This window comes from Bos javanicus, chromosome 4 (genome assembly GCF_032452875.1).
Source record: "Bos javanicus breed banteng chromosome 4, ARS-OSU_banteng_1.0, whole genome shotgun sequence".
NCBI lineage: Eukaryota > Metazoa > Chordata > Mammalia > Artiodactyla > Bovidae > Bos > Bos javanicus.
In genome coordinates this window covers 78,010,602-78,035,224 of record NC_083871.1, presented here as the reverse complement: position 1 = coordinate 78,035,224, position 24,623 = coordinate 78,010,602, and the positions used below count along the sequence as shown (strand labels likewise).

The window sequence follows — 24,623 nt, the reverse complement described above, 5'->3', positions numbered from 1 at the left end:
AATGGTATGGACCTAACAGAAGCAGAAGATATTAAGAAGAGATGGCAAGAGTACACAGAAGAACTGTACAAAAAAGATCTTCATGACCCAGATAACCACGATGGTGTGATCACTCACCTAGAGCCAGACTTCCTGGAATACTAAGTCAAGTGGGCCTCAGGAAGCATCACTACAAACAAAGCTAGTGGAAGTGATAGAATTCCAGTTGAGCTATTTCAAACCTAAAGATGCTGCTGTGAAAGTGCTACACTCAATATGCCAGCAAATGTGGAAAACTCAGCAGTGGCCACAGGACTGGAAAAGGTCAGTTTTCATTCCAATCCCAAAAAAAGGCAATGCCAAAGACTGTTCAAACTACTGCACAATTTCACTCATCTCACATGCCAGTAAATTAATGCTCAAAATTCACCAAGCCAGGCTTCAACAGTACGTGAACTGAGAACTTCCAGATGTTCGAGCTGGATTTAGAAAAGTCAGAGGAACCAGAGACCAAATTCCCAACATCTGCTGGATCATCGAAAATGCAAGGGAGTTCCATAAAAACATCTACTTCTGCTTTATTGACTACACCAAAGCCTCTGACTATGCGGACCACAACAAACTGGCAATTTTCTTCAAGAAATGGGAATAACAGACCACCTTACCTGCCTCCTGAGAAATCTGTGTGCAGGTCAAGAAGCAACAGTTAAAACTGGACAAGGAACAATGGACTGGTTCCAAATTGGGAAAGGAGTATGTCAAGGCTGTATATTGTCACCCTGCTTATTTAACTTCTATGCAGAGTCAGTCAGTCAGTCCAGTCGCGTCCGACTCTTTGGGACCCCATGGACTGCAGCACTCCAGGACTCCCTGTCCATCACCAACTCCCAGAGCTTGCTCAAACTCAGGTCCATCTAGTCGGTGATGCCATGAAACCATCTCATCCTCTGTCGTCCTCTTTTCCCCCTGCCTTCAATCTTTCTCAGCATCGGGGGCTTTTCCAGTGAGTCAGTTCTTTTCATCAGGTAGCCAAAGTATTGGAGTTTCAGCTTCAGCATCAGTCCTTCCAATGAATATTCAGGACTGACTTCCTTTAGGATGAACTGGTTGGATCTCCTTGCAGTCCAAGGGACTCTCAAGAGTCTTCTCCAACAACACAGTTCAAAAGCATCAATTCTTCGGCACTCAGCTTTCTTTATAATCCAACTCAGACATTCATACAAGACTATGGGAAAAACCATAGCTTTAACTAGACAGACTTTTGGAGGCAAAGTATGTCTCTGTTTTTAATATGCTGTCTAGGTTGGTCATAACTTTTCTTCCAAGGAGTAAGCATCTTTTGATGGCTGCAGTCACCATCTGCAGTGATTTTGGAGCCCAAGAAAAGAAAGTCTCTGTTTCCACTGTTTCCCCATCTATTTGCCATTAAGTGATGGGATCAGATGCCCTGATCTTAATTTTCTGAATGCTGAGTTTTAACCCAATTTTTTCACTGTCCTCTTTCACTGTCATCAAGAGGCTGTTTAGTTCTTCCTCGCTTTCTGCCATAAGGGTGGTATCATCTGCATATCTGAGGTTATTGATATTTCACCCAACAATCTTGATTCCGGCTTCTGCTTCATCCAGCCCACCATTTCTCATGATACACTCTGCATAAAATTTAAATAAGCAGGGTGACAATATACAGCCTTGCTACTACTGCTGCTAAGTCACTTCAGTCATGTCGACCTCTGTACAACCCCATAATGGCAGCCCACCAGGCTCCCCCATCCCTGGGATTCTCCAGGCAAGAACACTGGAGTGGGTTGCCATTTCCTTCTCCAATGCATGAAAGTGAAAAATGAAAGCGAAGTTGCTCAGTCGTGTCCAACTCTTAGCAACTCCATGGACTATAGCCTACCAGGCTCCTCCATCCATGGGATTTTCCAGGCAAGAGTACTGGAGTGGGTGGCCACAGCTTTGACGTACTCATTTTCCTATTTGGAACCAGTCTACTGTTCCATGTCCAGTTCTGTTGCTTCCTGACCTGCATACAAATTTCTCAAGAGGCAGGTCAGATGGTCTGGTATTCCCATCTCTTTCAGAATTTTCCAGTTTGTGGTGATCCACACAGTCAAAGGCTTTGGCATAGTCAATAAAGCAGAAATAGATGTTTTTCTGGAACTCTCTTGCTTTTCTGATGATCCACGGATGTTGGCAATTTGATCTCTGTTTCCTCGGCCTTTTTTAAAACCAGCTTGAACATCTGGAATTTGGCAGTTCACATACTGTTGAAGCCTGGGTTGGTGAATTTTGAGCATTACTTTACTAGTGTGTGAGATGACTGAAATTGTATCGTAGTTTGAGCATTCTTTGGCATTGACTTTCTTTGGGTTTGCAATGAAAACTGACCTTTTCCAGTCCTGTGGCCACTGCTGAGTTTTCCAAATGTGCTGGCATGTTGAGTGCAGCACTTTCACAGCATCATCTTTTAGGATTTGAAATAGCTCAACTGGAATTCTATCACCTCCACTAGCTTTGTTTGTAATGATGCTTCCAAGGCCCACTTGACTTCGTATTCCAGGATGTCTGGCTCTAAATGAGTGATCACACCATCATGATTATCTGGGTCATGAAGATCTTTTTTGTACAGTTCTTCTGTGTACTCTTGCCACCTCTTCTTAATATCTTCAGCTTCTGTTAGGTCCATACCATTTCTGTCCTTTATCAAGCCCATCTTTGTATGAAATGTTCCCTTGGTACCTCTAATTTTCTTGAAGAGATCTCTAGTCTTTCCCATTATATCGTTTTCCTCTATTTCTTTGCATTGATCACTAAGGAAGGTTTTCTTATCTCTCCTTGCATTCTTTGGAACTCTGCATTCAAAAAGGTATATCTTTCCTTTTCTCCTTTGCTTTTAGCTTCTCTTCTTTTCACAGCTATTTGTAACAGACAGCCATTTTGCTTTTTTGCAACTCTTTTTCTTGATCCCTGTCTCCTGTACAATGTCATGAACCTCATTCCATAGTTCATCAGGCACTCTATCAGATCTAATCCCTTGAATCTATTTCTCACTTCCACTGTATAATCATAAGGGATTTGATTTAGATCATACCTGAATGGTCTAGTGGTTCTTCCCTACTTTCTTCAATATAAGTCTGAATTTGGCAATAAGGAGTTCATGATCTGAACCACAGTCGGCTCCCAGTCTTGTTTTTGCTGACTGTATAGAGCTGCACCATCTTTGGCTGCAAAGAATATAATCAATCTGATTTCGGTATTGACCATCTGGTGATGTCCATGTGTAGAGTCTTCTCTTGTGTTGGCTGGAACGGCAGCTGCACAGCACTGAAGCGGCTGTGAGGAGAAACCCCAAGTTCAAGGGCAAAGAGGCCCCAGCAAGAGGGTAGGAGGGGCAAACTCATATTTAGAATCAAACCTCATTACCACCAGAGATACTCAGAGGGCTCAAACAAACTTTGTGCGCACCAGTAACCAGGGATCCCACAGAGACTGAGACAGAACTGTGTTTGAGTATCTCCTGTGGAGGTATGAGTCAGCAGTGGACTGCCACAGGGGCAAGGCTCTGGGTGCAGCAGACTTGGGTATGGCATAAGCCCTCTTGGAGGAGGTCGTCATTAACCCCACCACAGAGCTGCCAGAACTTACACAGGACTGGGAAATAAACTTGTGGAGGGCACAAACAGAACCTTGTGCGCACCAGGACCCAGGAGAAAGGAGCAATGACCCCACAAAAGACTGACCCAGACTTGCCTATGCAGAGTACATCATGCAAAATGCCAGTCTAGATGAAGGATAAGCTGGAATCAAGACTGCCAGGAGAAATATCAATAACCTCAGATATGCAGATGACACCACCCTTTTGGCAGAAAGCAAAGAACTAAACAGCCTCTTGATGAAAGTGAAAAAGGACAGTGAAAAAGTTGACTTAAAACTCAACATTCAAAAAACTAAGATCATGGCATCGAGTCCCATCACTTCATGGCAAATAAATGGGGAAACGATGGAAACAGTGAGAGACTTTATTTTCTTGGGGTCCAAAATCACTGCAGATGGTGACTGCAGCCATCAAATTAAAAGACACTTGCTCCTTGGAAGAAAAGTTACGACCAACTTCAGTTCAGTTCAGTTCAGTCACTCAGTCGTGTCCGACTCTTTGCGACCCCATGAATCGCAACATGCCAGGCCTCCCTGTCCATCACAAACTCCCGGAGTTCACTCAGACTCAAGTCCTTCGAGTCAGTGATGCCATCCAGCCATCTCATCCTCTGGCATTCCCTTCTCCTCCTGCCCTCAATCCCTCAAGGCATCAGAGTCTTTTCCAATGAGTCAGCTCTTCGCATGAGGTGGACAAGGTACTGGAGTTTCAGCTTCAGCATCATTCCCTCCAAAGAAATCCCAGGGCTGATCTCCTTCAGAACGGCCTAGTTGGATCTCCTTACAGTCCAAGGGACTCTCAAGAGTCTTCTCCAACACCACAGTTCAAAAGCATCATTTCTTTGGCGCTCAGCCTTCTTCACAGTCCAACTCTAGACAGCATATTAAAAAGCAGAGACATTATTTTGCCACCAAAAGTCCATCTAGTCAGAGTTATGGTTTTTCCAGAATAAAGAAAGCTAAATGCCAAAGAATTGATGCTTTTGAACTGTGTTGTTGGAGAAGACTCTTGAGAGTCCCTTGGACTGCAAGGAGATCCAACCAGTTCATCCTAAAGGAAGTCAGTCCTAAATATTCATTGGAAAGACTGATGCTGAAGCTGAAACTCCAATACTTTGGCCACCTGATGAAAAGAACTGACTCACTGGAAAAGACCCTGATGCTGAGAAAGATTGAGGGCAGGGGGAGAAGGGGACAACAGGGGATGAGATGGTTTCACGGCATCACCAACTAGATGGACCTGAGTTTGAGCAAGCTCTGGGAGTTGGTGATGGACAGGGAAGCCTGGCATGCTGCAGTCCATGAGGTTGCAAAGAATCAGACATGACTGAGCAACTGAACTGAACTGAACAAATTTCCCTGCCAGGCAATGAACAAATGCAAGTGTCAGAATTATGCATTCTGCCTTTCCCTAACACAGAATGGAATGTGACGAGAAGACAGACATTTTGGGTGAATTCAAGCCTCCCGGCCACATGGAAAATAAGATTAATTTGAAAAGGCCAGTAGAGTTAGTTGTCCTAATTAATTCATATCACACTGACCCACTAAGGCTCCTGCAAAATTAAGCCCCCATCACCAGTTAATTCTACAATAGTCACTGGGCAATAAGGAAGAAGTTTGTGCTGTATCAAGTCAAGGATTAAATCATTTGTAGGAGCCAGTAAATGTGTTGGTATCTATTACCCAACATCTTGACAAGTTAGGCTATCAAACATGCACTTTAGCCTGCTGAGCAAGTCAGCCCAATAAAATAGGTAACCAGGCAATGACCCAGAATTTTCCTCCTCTGTCAAGTAGAAACAAAATATAGATTTCACTGTCTCTTTCATAAATAGGAAGCTATATGCAAGTACATGTGTAGCCATACACATAATTTCCCCAGTAAGCATTACAAGGTAACAAAAAAATAATTCTTAAGATTTAGAATAGGGCAGTTAGAAACACCAGGTCAGCATATGACCTTGAATTCCTGGAAAGCAGCAAACAATAGCAGAACAGTTTCAAAATTTTATGTAGCCTCTTAATACAGATTGTGGTTTGTAAAGCCAATGAGCAAATATTGGGAAGGTGTATCTGAAGGACAGTCAGAGCTGAGTGGGAGCAGACAGTCTTATACTGGGTTGTTTTATCCAAGGATCTAGATAAGAAACATGGAGCCAGGATTCATAAGAGAAATCAAGGCAGCCAATGAAATAATCAGGTCATGAGGAAAGTGGGAAAGCCAAGTGGAGGACTTTTTCTGAGGAGCAGTACAAATGCTTGTATGAGTTTTCTATGGCTACTGTAACAAATTACCACAAACTCAGTGGCTTAAAACAACACAGATTTGGACTTCACTGGTGGTCCAGTGGTTAAAAATTTGCCTGCCAATACAGGGAACGTGGGTTCGATCCCTGGTCTGGGAAGATCTCACATGCCTCAGGGCAGCCAGAACCATGCGCCACAACTACTGAAGCCCAGGAGTCCAGAGCCTGTGCTCCCCACCAAGAGAAACCACAGCAACAAGAAGCCCGTGCACCATAACCAAGAGTAGCCCCGCTCCCTGTAACTAGAGAGTGCCTATGTGCAGCAATGAAGACCCAGTGCAGCCAAAAAAATAAATACATCAACATTTAAAAAAATAAAACACAGATTTATTATCCTAGGTTCTGCTCATTAGAAGTCTAACAGACCTCACAGGGCTACGATCAGGGTGTCAGTAGGATATACCTTTTCTGGGAGCTTTACAGAAGAATTTCTTTCTTTGACTTTCCATCTTGCAGATGTCATCCACCTTCCTTGACTCACGGTCCCTTCCTCCATCTTCAAAGGAGGCTTGGTCCTTCTCACGTGGCTCTCTCTCTGGTTCTTTCAATTCCCCTCTTCCACTTTTAGGGACCCGTGATTACACTGGGATCACCAAATTAATCCAGAATAATCTCCATGTTTTGAGGTCAGCTGAATAGTAATTTTAACTCCCCTTACCACGTAACTCAGATGGTAAAGAGTCTGCCTGCAATGCAGGAGACTGGGGTTTGATCCCTGGGTTGGGAAGATCCCCTGGAGAAGAAAATGGCAACCCACTCCAGTATTCTTGCCTGGGAGATCCCATGGACGGAGGAGGCTGGTGGGCTATAGTCCATGGGGTCACAAAGAGTTGGACACGACTGAGCGACTAACACTTTCACTTCGTTTTACCACATAATGTTAATATAATCAACAGTTTCAAGGTTTGAATGTGAACACACTAGGGTGGGGGTAATGGAGATGACAGCAACAACATTATTCTGCCTACCATAGTGCTGCTAGCAGCTTTCCATAGGGATTCCTCCACTGATTTCCATGAATAAAGCAAGTCTACGCTATTGTAGATCTTCAGGAAGGTGTGGACAAGGTGGCCAAGAAAGCATTAATAGTACTGCAGACTGGACCAGAATAGAGTAGCTGGGAAGCTTAGTGCCACTAAGAAGCACAAAGACACAAAAAATAGCGGGTGGAGGTGGGAGAAGGATCAGGGTTTGAGCCAAAGACGTAGCACTGGCTGTAAGATCTTACTTGGGCAAGTCACTTAACTTTCGCATCCCGCTTTCCTCATCCATAAAATGAAAAAGTTGATCTAAATAAATAATCCTCTATAGTCTCTTCAAAGTGCTACAATGTAATGTATTAGGGGAGAAAGGAAAAAAGACCAAAAGTTTATTCTCTTTAAATTTAAAACCAGGGCTTAGTATTTCATCTTCCCATGGAAATGGAGAGTAGAAAAGTAGACTTTTTTATTTTGAGGACAAATAAATAACATCTTGAAAACACTAAGTACGTGGGAAAATCTGACTCTCTAAACTATTATTTATTAAACTTTTAACTAATCCATGTAAATTTAAAAAGTCAACAGATGACATATTCTGATGATCCTAATCACTTTGCTGACAAAGGTCCATCTAGTCAAAGCTATGGTTTTCCCAGTAGTCATGTAGAGATGTGAGAGTTGGACCATAAAGGCTGAGCCCTGAAGAATTGATACTTTCAAGCTGTGGTGTTGGAGAAGACTCTTGAGAGTCCCTTGGAGAGCAAGGAGATCAAACCAGTCAATCCTTAAAGGAAATAAACCCTGAATATTCATTGGAAGGACTGATGCTGAAGCTGAGGCTCCAATACTTTGGCCACCTGATGGGAAGAGCTGACTCATTAGAAAAGACCCTGATGCTAAGAAAGATTGAGGCAGGAGAAGGAGATGACAGAGGACAAAATGGTTGGATGGCATCACTGACTCAATGGACATGAGTTTGAGCAAATTCCAGGAGATGATGAAGGACAGCAAAGTCTGGCACGCTGCAGTCCAGGGGGTTGCAAAGAGTCGGACACAACTGAGCAACTGAACAACAATAATTAAAATACATAAAATGATAATATTATACCATTAGGAAAAGAAAGAAAATTTTAGAAGGTTAACCAATCTTTATTTTTGGGGAGGAAGGATTGGGAACCATGTAGGAACCAGTTCCTAGGAAGTAGAAAGTGTCATTCAGGACAAATCATGAGTTATGAAACTGGTAACCAACAGATTAATAAATACAAAGAACAACAAACACTTAAATGTAAAAAAATGAATTAAATGTCCATGATTTCAGAATACTAATTTTAAGAAGATAAAGTATGAAATATACTATGTAGTTAATCCTTAATACACAAGAATATTGTTCATGGTATTTGAATATTTATTGATTGTAGCAATTCTCAGCTATTCAATATAACTCAATCTCCAGAAACAATACCTAGGCTTCTTACCAGAAAGAACTGATTATAATCATTAACATCCTACACAAATGTACCAGAGGAACACAGAAAAGTATAAAGATTTATAGTCAACCTAAAAGTTAAGGAGTATCTCCTCTAAGATAATAATCCAGATACACACTTTTTGGTCTCAATTAACTCTTACATAAATATTAGAAAGGTAGGCTTTGGGAATTCAGAAATAAATATCTGGGTAATTTACACAGAAAGAGAGAGCTACAGGTTTTGTAAACCTGTAAACAGGTTTTGATTGCCTGTTCTAAATGATAACTATGTTAAAAAAAAAAAAAAAAAAACAAATGTATATGGAATCAACATTTTAAGGACATCACAGCTGAAATCAGGACAAATATTTATGTTCATGGAAGGAAAGCTGTGGTTCTGGGGATAATGAAGTAAACATTTGGAAGCCTAAGCCCTAGTCTCCATATCTCTAAAGGCCCAGGTTTGCTCATTTGTAAAATAAAAAGATTCTACCATTTGAGAGGATAACAGCTAGTTATTTTTCACACTTACTGATGACAAATAAGAAGCAGGTGTATACTGTCAAATGAAAGCCATATGATAGATAAGGGAATAACTTTACATTAGAAAGCATCGTTAAATATTACAACTTGCTATCAAAAAAAGCCTATAAATTACCTTTTAGTTTAGTAGCAAACTTGGTTTTTAGAACCGTTTTAGGTTCACAGGAAAACTGAGCAGAAGAGAGCTCCCATCCATCCCCGGTCCCATACACATAGCCTCTCCTACTATCAATATCCTGAGCCAGAGGGTCACATTTATTACAATCAATAAGCCTACAGTGACACATCATCTAAAGCCCATAGTTTACATCAGGGTTCACTCCTGGAGTTAACATTCCATGGGTTTTGACAAATGTATAACCATATGTAGCCACAATTATAGTATCATATAGAACAGTGTCACTGCCCTAAAAGTCCTCTTGACTTTGCCCCTTCATCCGTCCCTTGCTACCAACCCATGGCAACCACTGATCTTTCTACTCAAATTACCCTTTTTAAAGGTCAAAGGCTTACCTAGGACAATGCTTCCCTAGGAAGAGAACTAAAGAGCCTCTTGATGAAGGTGAAAGAGGAGATTTAAAAAGCTGGCTTAAAACATATCATTCAAAAAACTAAGATCATGGCATCCGGTCTCAACACTTTATGGCAAACAGATCGGGGAAAGGTGGAAACAATGGCAGATTTTATTTTCTTGGGCTCCAAAAATCACTGCAGACAGTGACCACAGCCATGAAATTAAAAGATGCTTGCCCCTCGGAAGAAAAGCTAAGACAAAACTAAACAGTGTATTAAAAAGCAGACACATCACTTTGTTGACAAAGGTCCATCTAGTCAAAGCTATGGTTTTTCCAGTTGTCATGTATGAATGTGAGAGTTAGACCATAAAGAAGGCTGAGTGCTGAAGAATTGATGCTTTTGAATTGTGGTGCTGAGGAAGACTCTTGAGAGTCCCTTGGACTGCAAGGAGATCCAACCAGTCCATCCTAAAGGAAATCAGTTCTGAATATTCATTGGAAGGACTGATGCTGAACCTGAAACTGCAATACTTTGGCCACCTGATGCGAAGAGCTGACCCATTTGAAAAGACCCTGATGCTGGGAAAGATTGAGGGCAGGAGGAGAAGCGGGCAACAGAGATGGTTGGATGGCATCCCAGACTCAATGGACATGAGTCTGAGCAAACTCTGGGAGATAGTGAAGGACAGGGAAGCCTGGCATGCTGCAGCCCACAGGGTCACAGAGAGTCAGACGTGACTTAGCAACTGAGCACCAGGACAATGCAACCTAAAGGAGGAACAACTCCCTATATGGCCATTCAACATCCTAACCTATCTTTTCTCATTCTCATTGCATCACTGAGCAACGGACATGAGAATGAAAATACTTCCCTCAAGAAATGTAGTATCAGTAAGTTATTTGGTACATTAGTTATAACAAACTCTGATATTATACTCATCTAAACTTCAAAGAATTTTAGAGAATGTGGTACAACGTTACTATCTGAAAGCAAGTAAGCAGTATTTTGTCCTTACCATTTTTTCCTAATAATCTTTAATATTTATGCCATTTTTGATTAGCTTTATTTTTCAACAGATGCAATAGGTATAGCTAAAATAAAAGAAACCGGCACTTCCTGCTCCTGATAGTATAATAAAAAGCCTTCATCATAATGCCCTATGAGCTTCTGCTTCCCTGCTTTTTGTCAAGAAATTCATAGACCAAAACTCCAGCTTTTACATTTTTTTAACAGCAGTGGTCAAAATACTGGAAATTAACAGCTATCAAAAAGCAGAATCTGGCAATGTACACTTATGAGACATATTTTACAGTTAAGAAAAACCATGGTGGCCATTCCTTAGAGCTCTTCCCTGACGCAAGCCTGGCTTACAGCTGTTTCACAAGCCCTAACCCTAGACTCCGAACCACAGTCAGGCAGGTATGGGAGACCCAAACCATCCTGGCTAACTGAGTGAGGCCCCTTGTCACCTAGAGCACATTTTCACTTGCCAAAACAGCTTGTTTCCAGTCAGACAGGAGTAGAGCTGATGAGAGAGAAGGCTGAAAAGATCATCATCTCTTGTGTGTTTCCAACTACAGTGCACTGCCAAGAGGCCAGTTTTCAGATGAAAAAATGTTATTGTGGATTTTCAAGCCATTTTCTATGTATCATGTACCATGGCTAGGATCATTTTGGCTTCTCGTATTACCTAAACCCAGTACACTTTAACATGAAATTTTGTTGTTCAAGGTAGGCAACATAGATCCTTTTAAAAATCGAACCTAGCAAATGTGACTAGAAAGGGTGGGGGCTCAAATGTGGCTTCTGGATGCTAGTAACATTCTACTTCCTGATTTGGGTGCTCATTACACAATGTGTAGATGTGCATATTATTTTCAGTATTAATGAAATACTTCAATAAACAAGCTCAAACCAAATCAAACGTTCACCAATAGAAAACTAGAGTAATGGGTATGAAACAGGTAATTCACAAAAACTCAAAAGGGCAGTAAACTTTGAAAAGATGTCCCATCCCCGTGAACTTCAGAACCCTTTCCCTACTGCCCTCAGACACACCTCTATCATTCTCAATTACTCAACCTTTTCTCAGACGTTCCTGCTTGGGACACAACCCTGGCTGCACACACAATCACCTGGGAGTTTCAGAAAATTACCCAAGCCTGAGCTCCACCTCAGACTATTTGAGTCAGAATCTCCAGGGGCTGGGACCCAGGAAATGGTATGTTTACAAGCCCTCCCTGGTGATTTAGGTGTGCAGCCAGGGTTGAAAGTCACTGCCAACTGAAACCTGGCTCTCCCTGCAGCCCTCTGCAGTCTGTCTGCCTTAATGCTCATAATCCTCTTCCCATTAAGCTGGAGACAAGGTTGGTGCTCTTATTTCTCATTGCCACTTCCAAATTCCTATCTCACTGGTCTCTAAAAGCTTCCAGCTTTCAACCTCACATTATCAGACCACACCATTCCTAATTCTGTTGTGGTCATCAACATGACACCCCCAACCTCACTCCTGAACAATTTTAGCTCGTGGCTGTGATACTCTCTCCAACGCTGTTGCTATCAAACTGCATGATAAAAGAAATCAACAAATACCTCGAGACAAAAGAAAATGGAAAAATAACATACCAAAACTTATGGGATACAGCAAAAACAATTCTAACAGGGAAGTTCATCATAAAGATAAATGCATACATGAAGAAACAAGATAAATCTCAAATAAACAAGCTTATTTACACCTCAAGGAACTAAAAAGAGAAGAACAAATGAAACCCATACTTTATAGAAGGAAAGAAATAAAGGTCAGAGTAAAACAAAATAAATGAAATAAAGACTAAAAAGACTAGGAAAAGATCAATGAACTAAGAGCTGGTTCTCTGAAGAGAGAAACAAAATGGACAAACCTTTAGCTAGACTTATCAAGAAAAAAAAGACTCAAAGTCCAAAATGAAAGAAGAAACATCATGATTGATACCACAGAAATACAAAGGATCATAAGAGATTACTATGAACAATTTATATGCCAAGAAATCTGACAACCTAGAAGAAATGGATAAATACCTAGAAATAAAATGCATGATGATTTAAATATCTGCACAGATGATCCCTGACGGTCTCCTTTCCTCTCAGAATCTGGTCCTCACTTGACCATAGCGACTCATTCTCATAATCATACCCTAGAACCTGTCATTACCAATAATTTGACCCCCTCCACCATCTCAATTTCTAGCATCCTACTCTTCAGCCACCCCTTATTTTTTCAATTCACCTCCTTGAAAATCTTTTTTAAAACTCCAGTTCTACAATCCATTGATCCTACCACCTTTTCACTGTTCTTCACCAACCTAGAGTCCATGGCCCATCACTATACCCCGCTCTTTTGAACCCCTTGTCAAACCCTCAACTACCTTGTCCCCTCTTCCCCTATGATCATCAGCAGGCACACCCCAAACCTAGATAAATCCTACCACCACATCATCCACACATTCAAGTGAGTTTTTTAACTCTGCTGACTGACCTCACTATGCACCTATGATCAGAGACAAGCGGGCCAAGGTGCGGCCTTGTAATCACAGACCATTTCTCTATCCTCCTGAATGACTGCTACTGTTGTCCAGTCACTAAGTTGTGTCGAACTCTTTGCAACCCCATGGACTGCAGTACACCAAGCCTCCCTGTCCCTCACTATCTCACAGATTGCCCAAGTTCACGTCCATTGAATTGGTGATGCTATCCAACCATTTCATCCTCTGCAATCCTCTTCTTTTGCCTTAAATATTTCACAGCATCAGGGTCTTTTCCAATGAGTCGGCTGAATAATTATGTCACACCTTTTCCTCTCTTCTCACTCTCCTTTATTTCAGTCCTACATCACATTCAATGAGAGAATAAAAAGCAATTGAATTTATTAGTTTACCCATATTTGTGCCAAAGGACTCTTACCTTCCCTTTGCCACTGGGATGAACGGTCCGTGCTCCCACGATTAATAAAATCAGTCCCTCCCCAGTATGCTAGATCCCTCTCCTTTCATCTACTCAACTCATTCCAGCAATTCTCCCTTCTCTTTCATGCAGGATCAGTTACCCCCATTTTATATATCACTCACATCAGCATGAAACATGCTGAAGTATCTCTTATCTTTGAAAAAACTTTCTTAATCCCATATCTTCTTCCAGCAATAGTCCCGTTTCTCTACTCTGCTTTTGGAGAGAAATTCTTCAAAGGAGATGTCTATTTTTGCTATTTCCAAAACCTGTCTTCCCATTCTCTGAGAGGATACCAACCTAGTCTTGATCGCCTCACTACTCCACAGAAAAACCTCCTGTGAAAGTCTTTATTGACCTCCATGTTGCTAAAACCAAAGATCAGGTCTCAGCACTCACCCTACTTGATCTATTGGAGCATATCTGATATCACCAACCAGTCCTTTTTTAAAACACTTCACACTAGGCTTCAAAGACAATACTGCTCTGGTTCTCCTCCTCCTACCTGGGCACTCATTTTCAGTCTCTCCTGTTCCTAAGCTTCATCTTTCTGACCTCTGAACACTGATCTGGCCCAGGGCTCTTCCTGGACATCTCCACATTCATCCCTCCAATCTTATGACTTAATCCTCTCCTCAGTGTTGACATCCTTGCTTCTAGCTATTACAGACTCTACTGCAGACTCCATTGACTTCTATTGCAGACTCATGTATCTACGTGCCTTGTCAACATCTTAACCAAAATGCTGAGGAAGCATCTAGAACTTGCCAGTTCAAAAATCAAACTCCTGAATTCTCCCTCCTCCCCAAACCTACTTCTCCCACTGATCCTTTTCAATGAATGGCAACTCTAGCCTTCCAGTTTTCACAGCCAAAAGCTCTGCACTGATACTTATTCTCTCACAGCCCACATCTAATATATCAGCATACCTCACTGACTCTGCTTATAAATATTATAAATAATACATGTATCAGTTCAGTTCAGTTGCTCAGTCATGTCCGACTCTTTGCAACCGCATGAATCGCAGCACGCCAGGCCTCCCTGTCCGTCATCAACTCCCAGAGTTCACCCAGACTCACATCCATCGAGTCAGTGATGCCATCCAGCCATCTCATCCTCTGTCGTCCGCTTCTCCTCCTGCCTTCAATCCCTCCCAGCATTAGAGTCTTTTCCAATGAGTCAACTCTTCACATGAGGTGGCCAAAGTACTGAAGTTTCAGCTTTAGCATCATTCCTTCCAAAGAACACCCAGGGCTGATCTCCTTCAGAATGGACTGGTTGGATCTCCTTGCAGTCCAAGGGACTCTCAAGAGTCTTCTCCAACACCACAGTTCAAAAGCATCAATTCTTCAGCGCTCAGCCTTCTTCACAGTCCAACTCTCACATCCATACATGACCACAGGAAAAACCATAGCCTTGACTAGACGAACCTTTGTTGGCAAAGTAATGTCCCTGCTTTTGAATATGCTATCTAGGTTGGTCATAACTTTCCTTCCAAGGAGTAAGCGTCTTTTAATTTCATGGCTGCAGTCACCATCTGCAGTGATTTTGGAGTCCAAGAAAAGAAAGTCTGACAGTGTTTCCACTGTTTCCCCATCTATTTCCCATGAAGTGATGGGATCGGATGCCATGATCTTCGTTTCCTGAATGTTGAGCTTTAAGCCAACTTTTTCATCTCCTCTTTCACTTTCATCAAGAGGCTTTTTAGTTCCTCTTCACTTTCTGCCATAAGGGTGGTGTCATCTGCATATCTGAGATTATTGATATTTCTCCCGGCAATCTTGATTCCAGCTTGTGTTTCTTCCAGTCCAGCGTTTCTCATGATGTACTCTGCATAGAAGTTAAATAAGCAGGGTGACAATATACAGCCTTGACCTACTCCTTTTCCTATTTGGAACCAGTCTGTTGTTCCATGATCAATTCTAACTGTTGCTTCCTGACCTGCATACAAATTTCTCAAGAGGCAGATCAGGTGGTCTGGTATTCCTATCTCTTTCAGAATTTTCCACGGTTTATTGTGATCCACACAGTCAAAGGCTTTGGCATAGTCAATAAAGCAGAAATAGATGTTTTTCTGGAACTCTCTTGCTTTTTCCATGATCCAGCGGATGTTGGCAAGTCTGTATAAATAATACATCCAGACTGTGAACACTTTTCATCACCTTCATCAATTTACCACTGTCTAGCTTGAATTGTAACAATGACGTCCTAATTAGTCTCCCTGCTTCCTCCTTTAGCCTCTCTTACAATCTCCTCTCAACACAACACTCTATGATCCTTTTAAAGCATAAATGAGACGATGTCATCCTCTGTTCAAAACCCTCACATTTCAGATGGCAATCACACTCAAGGTAAAAGACAAAGCCTCTATAATTGTCTATGAGGCTCACTATTCATTCTCTCGCCTCACGTCCTGCTACTCCCTTACTTACTCTATTCCAGCTGCCCTGACTTCCCTGTGGGTCTGTGAACAGGTCACAGCCCAAGGGTCTTCTCATTTGTTATCCCTCTGCCTGGAATGTTCCTCTGGTTATCCACAAGGTACTTGCTCTCTTCTTTCTCTCCACAGCATAGCACCATCTAAGATACTATGCATTTTCTCATCTATTCATTCATATCTCCCTTCACTAGGATATGGAGAAGGCAATGGCACCCCACTCCAGTCCTCTTGCCTGGAAAATCCCATGGACGGAGGAGCCTGGTGGCCTGCAGTCCATGGGATCGCTAAGAGTCGGACACGACTGAGTGACTTCACTTTCACTTTTCACTTTCAGGCATTGGAGAAGGAAATGGCAACCCACTCCAGTGTTCTTGCCTGGAGAATCCCAGGGACAGAGGAGCCTAGTGGGCTATCGTCTATGGGGTCGCACAGAGTCAGACACGACTGAAGCAACTTAGCAGCAGCAGCAGTCACTAAAATATAAGCACACAGAACTTAGCCAGTACTCAGTTCATCAGTTGGGTGAATGAATGGTGTTTCAGCTCATTAATAATTAGTAAAGCGAAAATTAGAACAGTATGAAAAACCATTACATACCAATCATATGCCAAGAATTTAAGTCTGATAAAACCAAGAATGGTCCGAATATGGAACAGAAACTATTATATACCAGTGGCAGGAGTATAAATTAATGCAAGTACTTTAGAGAACAATTTGGCAATATCTAGTAAATCTAAATACGCATATACTCTTCAATCTAACAACTCCACTTCTACATATGTATCTCTTAGACTCTAGGGCCCAGAGCAACTCTCTCACAAGTACACAAGGAGACCCCTGCAAGAATACTCAGTTCCATTTATTCAGTTGTTTGTAAATGCAAACCAGAAACCTAAATGCCTACCAACAGAAATGTATCAATTATAATAAATACATATAAGGGAGTACAATCTCACAACTAAAATGAATGACCAACCTACAAATATCAACATGCTAAAATACAATGCTGAACAAATAAAAAACATGCAGAATGATATGTTTTATAGTATGAAGCTGTTTTTTTTGGAGGGAGGGGTGGTGTGTGTACCTTTAATACTAATATTTTTAGGATTAGCTTTTTTAACAGAATGACATTTCAAGCATTCTTAAACTTTAGTTTTAATATTCACAATGTTTGATTAAGTTCAAATCAACAAATACTAGAGCCTACATGAAAAAAGAATGAAGCGAGATTACCTTTTTTTATATAATTAACTAAATTATTTTCAAGAGTAAAAAGTTAATACTAGTATTTAAAACTTAAATTTCCAATGTTACTGTTTCAACCGTATGTATATTACTTTAGGCCACAGGACTACCCATTAGCCTTTCTTGTCAGAGAGCAATTAATCTCTTGAACTTTTCCTCAGCATCAGCTTTCTCAGTAAATAAATTCGGATGAGCCAGAGAACTGTCCTGGTACTCGATAGCGTAGGGATGCTGCTGGGTCTATTTATTTCTCATTGCTCAGTGGATCAGCCACCACTGACGCTGGTCCTGAGGCTGCAGCAGAATGCTTTTCTTCACTTGGTTCCACTGACTTTTTGACTTCTTTACTTGATCTGAATGTTTGCTGAAGAAAAGAATCACGTTCAATGACTTCAATTTCTTTGACCCTTTTTACATGTTCCACCAGGATGGCTTGGTCCTCCTCCTTTCTTCTCCTTGCTTCTTCATTTCTTTCTTTGGGTTTCAATAATTGAAAACATGGAAAACGAAGCTATCTTGTGCGTGACTATGAGTGAGCATATGTGTGCCTGCTCAGTCGTGTCTGACTCTGCGACCCCATGGACTGTAACCCACCTGGTTCCTCTGTTCATGGAATTTTCCAAGTAAGAACAGTGACGTGGGTTGTCACTTCCTACTCCAGGGATCTTCCTGACCCAGGGATCCAACCCGCCTCTCCTGCACTGGCAGGTGGATTCTTTACCACCGTGCCACCTGGGAAGTCCGTGTCACTGTATTTATACATAATAATATACATCAGAACTGTGCTTACCTCTGAGGAGGAAGGGAAGAAGAGAGAAAAATAGATTAGGGGAGGAATATACAGGGTACTTCAACTGTATCCATTTTGTTTCTTAAAAAAATAAAAGCCTATTCCATATGGTAAAACAGCAGAATTTGACAGAAGTAAATGATAGCTATATATTTATGTCATTCTCTAAATTCTTCTGTAACCTTAATTCATAATTTTAATGGAACATATTACATTCTAAGAAAGCTTATGTGATTAAAATTTCACATTTTCCCAACTTTATAAATACCAACAGCCAGCTTCTTCTAACTGAAATGAATGTTAAGGCTGCCAGGGCTTTTTGAAAATTCTGAAATTCCATGAGAAGAGAGCTGGCAGCCAGCACACCCAAGTACTCCACCTCAGCTTCCTTTTCTTACAAAGAACTTCGAGTGGCATATTTCTATTTAAATATTAATCATCTGTAAACACTGCCACATAAATATACCCCTAGGGAGGGAGAGCTGTGAAGTGGAAAGACAATTTGAAGCAGATACAGCAACAGGCACCAGGACTCCTGTGAGCTTCTAAAATCACCAATTGGTACAAATGACTGACATAAAGGTAGATAACTGCTCTTACGCTTAGGGCCTTAGCCTTCTGAATTACAGTTGGACCAGTGAGATCTCTTCTGTTTTCTCAGACCTTTTACCAAAACTAGAAAGTACCTATATAACTTGAACTCAGAAGAAAAATTCTCCTTAAGATTGCTTATTGAGGCTTTCCTGGTGGCTCAGATTGTACAGAATCCACCTGCAATGCAGGAGACCCAGGTTTCATCCCTGAGTTGGGAAGATCTCCTGGAGACGAGAACGGCTACCCATTCCAGTATTCTTGCCCAGAAAATTTCAAGGACAGAGGAGCCTGGCAGGCTATAGTCCATGAGGTCGCAGAGAGTCAGGCACAACTGAGTGACTAACACTTAGAATAATACAGGATAAAAATCCAGGAACATTAAAACATAATCTTTAGGAAAATTAATGTTTGGAAGATAAAAACAAAATTTGTGGGGTCACATATAATATTAAAAACAAATGTTTTAACCCTTAGATAAATCAGACAGGTTAATTTCACTGACATTAACACTACCAACTTGCTCTTATAAGCAAGACTGTTCTCAAAAATCTCAAACACGAAAACTGATACATAATATGCAGATACAGAGGCATAAATCCAGCTGGCTGGTATAAATGACAAACCTCTCGATGCTATGGTTTCCTTGATATAGTATCCCGGAAAGATAATAAACACCTGCCACCCATTAACATTTATACAGAAACTTTGAGAATCACAAGACAAAAGACAATGCAAAACATGCTTTATTAACCAGAGTGAAGACACAGAGTTGATTCACTAGGCAGCCATGAGCCAAAAACGATGAGTCAACTAGCACAAGAACAATTCTATTATTCTAATTATTTGTATAAATTGTGTCAGTGGCTATGTGATGTGAATCATTAATAGCTTACCATACTTGTGATTTGTACTTGGTTGGGTACTTAGTTTCCAAGGACACTAATCTAAACTAGAATGTGCTTTTAAAAGCCCATTATCAGTGATTACTGATTAAATAATCTTCACAAGTAGATACTGCTTGGAGGGCACACCAAGCACACAAATGTTCCATCCGTATAAGGGCTAATATATACATCCTGAAAAGCATCTGAACATTTGAAAGTCACAAGCCCTCACCACCAGCTTATATTAGCATACACATTTTTGCAACTCTCTACCAAAAAATTTCAAATTCCCAGGGCTTGGCTTTACTATCTAGAGCTTGGGAAAACTCACAACAGGGTGGGTTAGGAAAGCTACAATTATATCTTGACTGGGTTCATCAAATTACAGGAATGGGAGGTAAAGACATTAATTGAGACACTCATAAAAGATCACACCCTTAAAGGTGAATCCTGCACTCTGACACACTAGGATCAAATGCAGAAGTCACACTCTATCCCTTGGTGAATTTTCCAGGAAGCAAAACAACGGGAAGTGCATATATGAGAGGAGACATTCAATGCACCTTTCTGCATACAACCAAGGTACTTATTACAATTTAATTAAAAGTTTTTACATCATGCGAAATGCCAGGCTGGATGAAGCACAAGCTGGAATCAAGATTTCCGGAAGAAATATCAATAAACCTCAGATATGCAGATGACCCCACCCTTATGGCAGAAAGTGAAGAACTAAAGACCCTCTTGATGAAAGTGAAAGAAGAGAGTGAAAAGCTAGCTTAAAACTCAACATTCAGAAAACTAAGATCATGGCATCTGGTCCCATCACTTCATGGCAAACAAATGGGGAAACGATGGAAACAATGACAGACTTTATTTTGGGGGGCTCCAAAATCACTGCAGATGGTGACTGCAGCCAGGAAATTAAAAGATGCTTGCTCCTTGGAAGCAAAGTTGTGACCAACCTAGACAGGATATTAAAAAGCAAAGACATTACTTTGCCAACAAAGGTCTGTCTAGTCAAAGGTGTGGTTTTTCCAGTAGTCATGTATGGATGTGAGAGTTAGACTACAAAGAAAACTGAGCACCAAAGAACTGATGCTTTTGAGCTGTGGTGTTGGAGAAGACTCTTGAGAGTTCCTTGGACTGCAAGGAGATCCAACCAGTCCATCCTAAAGGAAATCAGTTCTGAATATTCACTGGAAGGACTGATGCTGAAGCTGAAACTCCAATACTTTGGCCACCTGATGTGAAGAACTGACTCATTTGAAAACACCCTGATGCTGGGAAAGATTGAAGGCGGGAGGAACAGGGGATGACAGAGGATGAGATGGTTGAATGGCAACACTGACTAAATGGACATGAGTTTGAGTAAGCTCTGAGAGTTGGTGATGGACAAAGAAGCCTGGCGTGCAGTCCATGGGGTCACAAAGAGTAGGACACAACTGAGTGACTGAACTGAACTGAACAAGTAATACCACAGCTATGTAGAATGCTGTTAACATCCCAACACCTAATTAGCATATCATAGACACTATCACTTCAGAATGAGAGCTGTCTTAAAAGTCATGGCCAAAGGCATTTGAGAAATAAGTTGAAAGAGAAATTAGGCAGGAGATGGGATATTCCTAGGGCATGATTAGAGTCAGCCTACCTTTTCAAATATACAAATACCAGGGCATGGGACTATTTTAAGTACATTTTTGGTCTGCCCTTTTGATTCGTCATCTCAAAGATCTATATTAAGTATATAAGTATATTTATATATTCAACATAACTTTTTATTAAAAAAACAAGTTGTCAATTTATTTTACTAATGCTCATTGGTGTAAGAGGTGCTCTGAAAGATGTAGCTTTTTTAAAATTTCTCCTTCATTTTTTAAAATTTATTTTTAATTGAAGGATAATTGCTTTACAATATTGACTTTATTTCTGCCCTATATCAACATGAATTAACCATAGGTGTACACATACATGTCCCTTCCCTCTTGAAACCTCCTTGCCACCTCCACTCTTTCTCACCTCCCTAGGCTGTTACAGAGCCCTGGTTTCAAGCACCTGAGGGGCAAGGGAAACCTAACTTCTACCTCTTTAGTGTACCCCACTAAACAAAAATCAAGACTATGCCAGCAAATCCAGGATGTTCTATGACTTTGATGGATCTTATCCAAATTAAACTTTAAATATTTAGCATCACCTGGTATTAAATTTATTCTTTAAATTGAAGAACGTATGGATCACAACAAGTAATGTAAAACCTCAAATCAGTAATAATATTCCAACATTAGTGTGAATTAAAGCTTTTGGAATTGTCTGAAAATGCTAATTTTGTGTATATATGAAATTTCCCATTTAAAAAAAAAGCCTCTGCTGTTGCTGCTAGCCTTATTTGTCTTATGGAAAAATTCATTAGACTCACAGTCTAACTAATTCCGGCCTCAGATTGCAAATATAATTTCTAGTAACAGAGAAAAATACTAGCAGAGAAGCCCTGATAGACTTTCCAAAAATGTAGGATGATCCCTGTACGTAAATGGGGAAGGGGGGTAGGGGGGGGACTTAAATTTATAGTTTAATATTCAAGCTCATAGTGATCTTTTATTATAAAGTTTCATTTTTTAAATGGGATGGCAATGTTCTTTACAGTTTGCAAATGTACCAAGTTAAGAAAATGAAGCTATAGCAACACTAGCCTCTGCACCCAGAACACATACCTCTCCACCAGGTGCTCTGGAAAGAAGCATTAATTCTTCTCAGGTTATCAGAGACTCAGGGGTCCCCTGCCTCAAAGAAATTACAATATGGACCAACATATCATTTTGTCAATAGCAGTAATGAGATTATGCCAATATATCCTGACTACCTTACCAGTTTTCATTTTTAAACGAGAAAGCTACAAACAAAATCAAAAACTTCTGTAGACGTAGAGCAATATATGACTTTGAAGAATCCTTTTCAGAGAGAATTAAAATACGTCTTTACCACTAAATTATTTTTAAATAAACTGTGAAAACTCTTTTAGTAACTAACAAATAAAAGTACTTACTAGAGAAAAAAATTTCATTTTTTATATTCAGTTCAGTTCAGTCGCTCAGTCGTGTCCGACTCTTTGCGACCCCGTGAAAAGAAAACCTCTTTTACACAAATGTTTAGCATATTTTGATTCAGAAGCTAAAAAGTTATCACCATTATTAATACCAGTTGATATAACTGATACGACTATATGGAAAGATAATACAAAGAATTACTTAAAACCATTACCAGAAAATCAATGAGTTTAATCAAGTGTGATGTAAATGATAATCATAAAAATCAACACTTGTTATACTCAATTACAAAAAATTTTCAAAACAAATTCCATTTGCAATTAGAAACATGAATACATTGAAACTTTCAAAATTTAACCAGGAATGTACATAACTTTTACAAACCTCTTGGGTTAAAAACAAGGTTTGAAACAATAGAAAAAGTACCCCAAAAAAGTGATGGCTTCAATTAGTTACAATTAAGACTTTCTACAATGAAAACTAAAACATTATGCTTTTGTCATCTTTAAAAATATATTATACTGCTATTGGGTCACACAAAAACTTGAAGCATCTGAATTTTCAAAGCCAAAGTCACTTTCTGTGCCGTGTGCTGGCTAAAAGAGCCCCCAAAAATTAAACTCTAATCTTTAAAGAGTTCACAAATTTATAAGTGTATCCTCAAGCCCAAAATTAATCAATAATCAAAGGACATATGCAAATACAAATGAAATGGAGAAGAAGGACAATCTCATATTGACTATTCACTGGGCATTATAAAGCTGGGTGGTTCTTTTCTTACTGAAGTTGAACACAAGAAAAGCTCACAAAACATAAATGTTCAGCTCAGTAAATCAGAACAAAACAAACACCCATGTACCCCCCATGCAGGTCTAGAAACAGAGCACTGCTAGTATCTGGGCAGCGAGGAAGAGACTGCCTCCCAGTCATAACACCCTTCTTTCTCTCCAAGCCAAACTACCATGGCTTTGAAACACCGGTATCATATAGCGTGTACTCTTTAGCATGTGGGTTCTTTGGGTTAACATTTTGTTTTTCAGATACATCCATTTTGTTGTGTGAGCTGAGTTTGTTCATTTTCATTTACAGTATTATATTCCTAGGCAGGAACATATAATAATGTACTTGCCTGCTATATTATGATGTACGTTTCTCATATGTCCCCAGTATGAAGCTAGACCAAACAGGGCTGCTATAAACATTCGTGTACACACAACTTGGTTGCACACATGAAACCATTTCTGTGGCAAGTGGAACAGCGGCGTCATAAAGTATGCACACATTCAGCTTCAATACTGCCAACCAGTTTACCAAAATGGTTGAACCAATTTATATACACCAAGAGTGTATGAGAATTTCCTTGCCCAAATTCCTACAAACTCTCTATTGTTAGTCTTTTTAATTAAGTGTTCTGGTAGGTGAATAGTACATATATGCCATTATGGTTTTAATTTGCATTTCTCTAATGACTGTGGTCTTGAGCACCTTTTCTTATTTTTACTGGACATTTTGGACATCTTTTTGGTGAACTACCTGCTCAAGTCTCTCATTTTTCTATTGGGTTGCCTTTTTCTCATGGATCTGCAGCAACCCCACTGCCACTCTGCTGCCACCCCTCACCTCCAAGGAATAATAACTCCAAAAGTGATGATACTACCAGACTTAAGCACTCCTGCATGCAAACACTAGTCTATGTCATCTCACTAACCCTAACCGTGTATGGTGGGTTAACTATCCCTATTTTAGACATGAGGCAAAAACACACAACCAAGAAATGAGCGAGAGAGAGAGAGTGCGCGCGCACGCACCAGCAAGCCAAGGTTCAAGTCCAAGTCTGCTCTCCCAAACCAAGCGTCCCTCACTGCTCTCTGGCTGCCCTTGCCATCTGCTCACATGGTCTCACTGCTCACCCAGGAAGCCTCCTAGCTGCTGAGCACATTCCCAGGCCTATTCCCTCAGCACTGTAAATCCTACTATGCCTTTATTCATTCCACAAATTCTGTGAAAGGAAAATCAACATGAAGTCAACATTGATAAGAGAGCTCTCTAAACTGGATCCAAGAGGCCACTGAGGAAGTGAAACTTCACATCTCAACACAGATGGGAGAACCCTTTGTCAGAGTGCTGCCAATAACTTCTCCCACTCTGTGGCTTGCCTTCTTACTCTCTTAAAGGTGATTTTTTATT

The 24,623-nt window shown here is 40.5% G+C and overlaps 1 protein-coding gene across 12 annotated transcripts in view; it reads right to left on the bottom strand.

The window, feature by feature from the left end:
• The window catches only part of LOC133246312 (cytochrome c oxidase assembly factor 1 homolog), a 95,332-nt gene that overhangs the window by 49,791 nt on the left and 20,918 nt on the right, over positions 1–24,623 (bottom strand). The window contains exons 1-2 of one of the 12 annotated variants that reach the window (XM_061414481.1): positions 22,436–22,516; positions 22,104–22,173 (exon numbers count right to left, since the gene is read on the bottom strand). The exons of 9 other annotated variants lie outside the window; for them this stretch is intronic. In XM_061414481.1, the coding sequence (XP_061270465.1) occupies positions 22,104–22,133 (30 nt within the window). In that variant the 5' untranslated portion in view covers positions 22,134–22,173; positions 22,436–22,516. Of the gene's footprint in view, positions 1–22,103; positions 22,174–22,435; positions 22,518–24,623 lie in introns of those variants that run through there. 2 more of the 12 variants (XM_061414483.1, XM_061414484.1) reach the window with 2 other exon arrangements.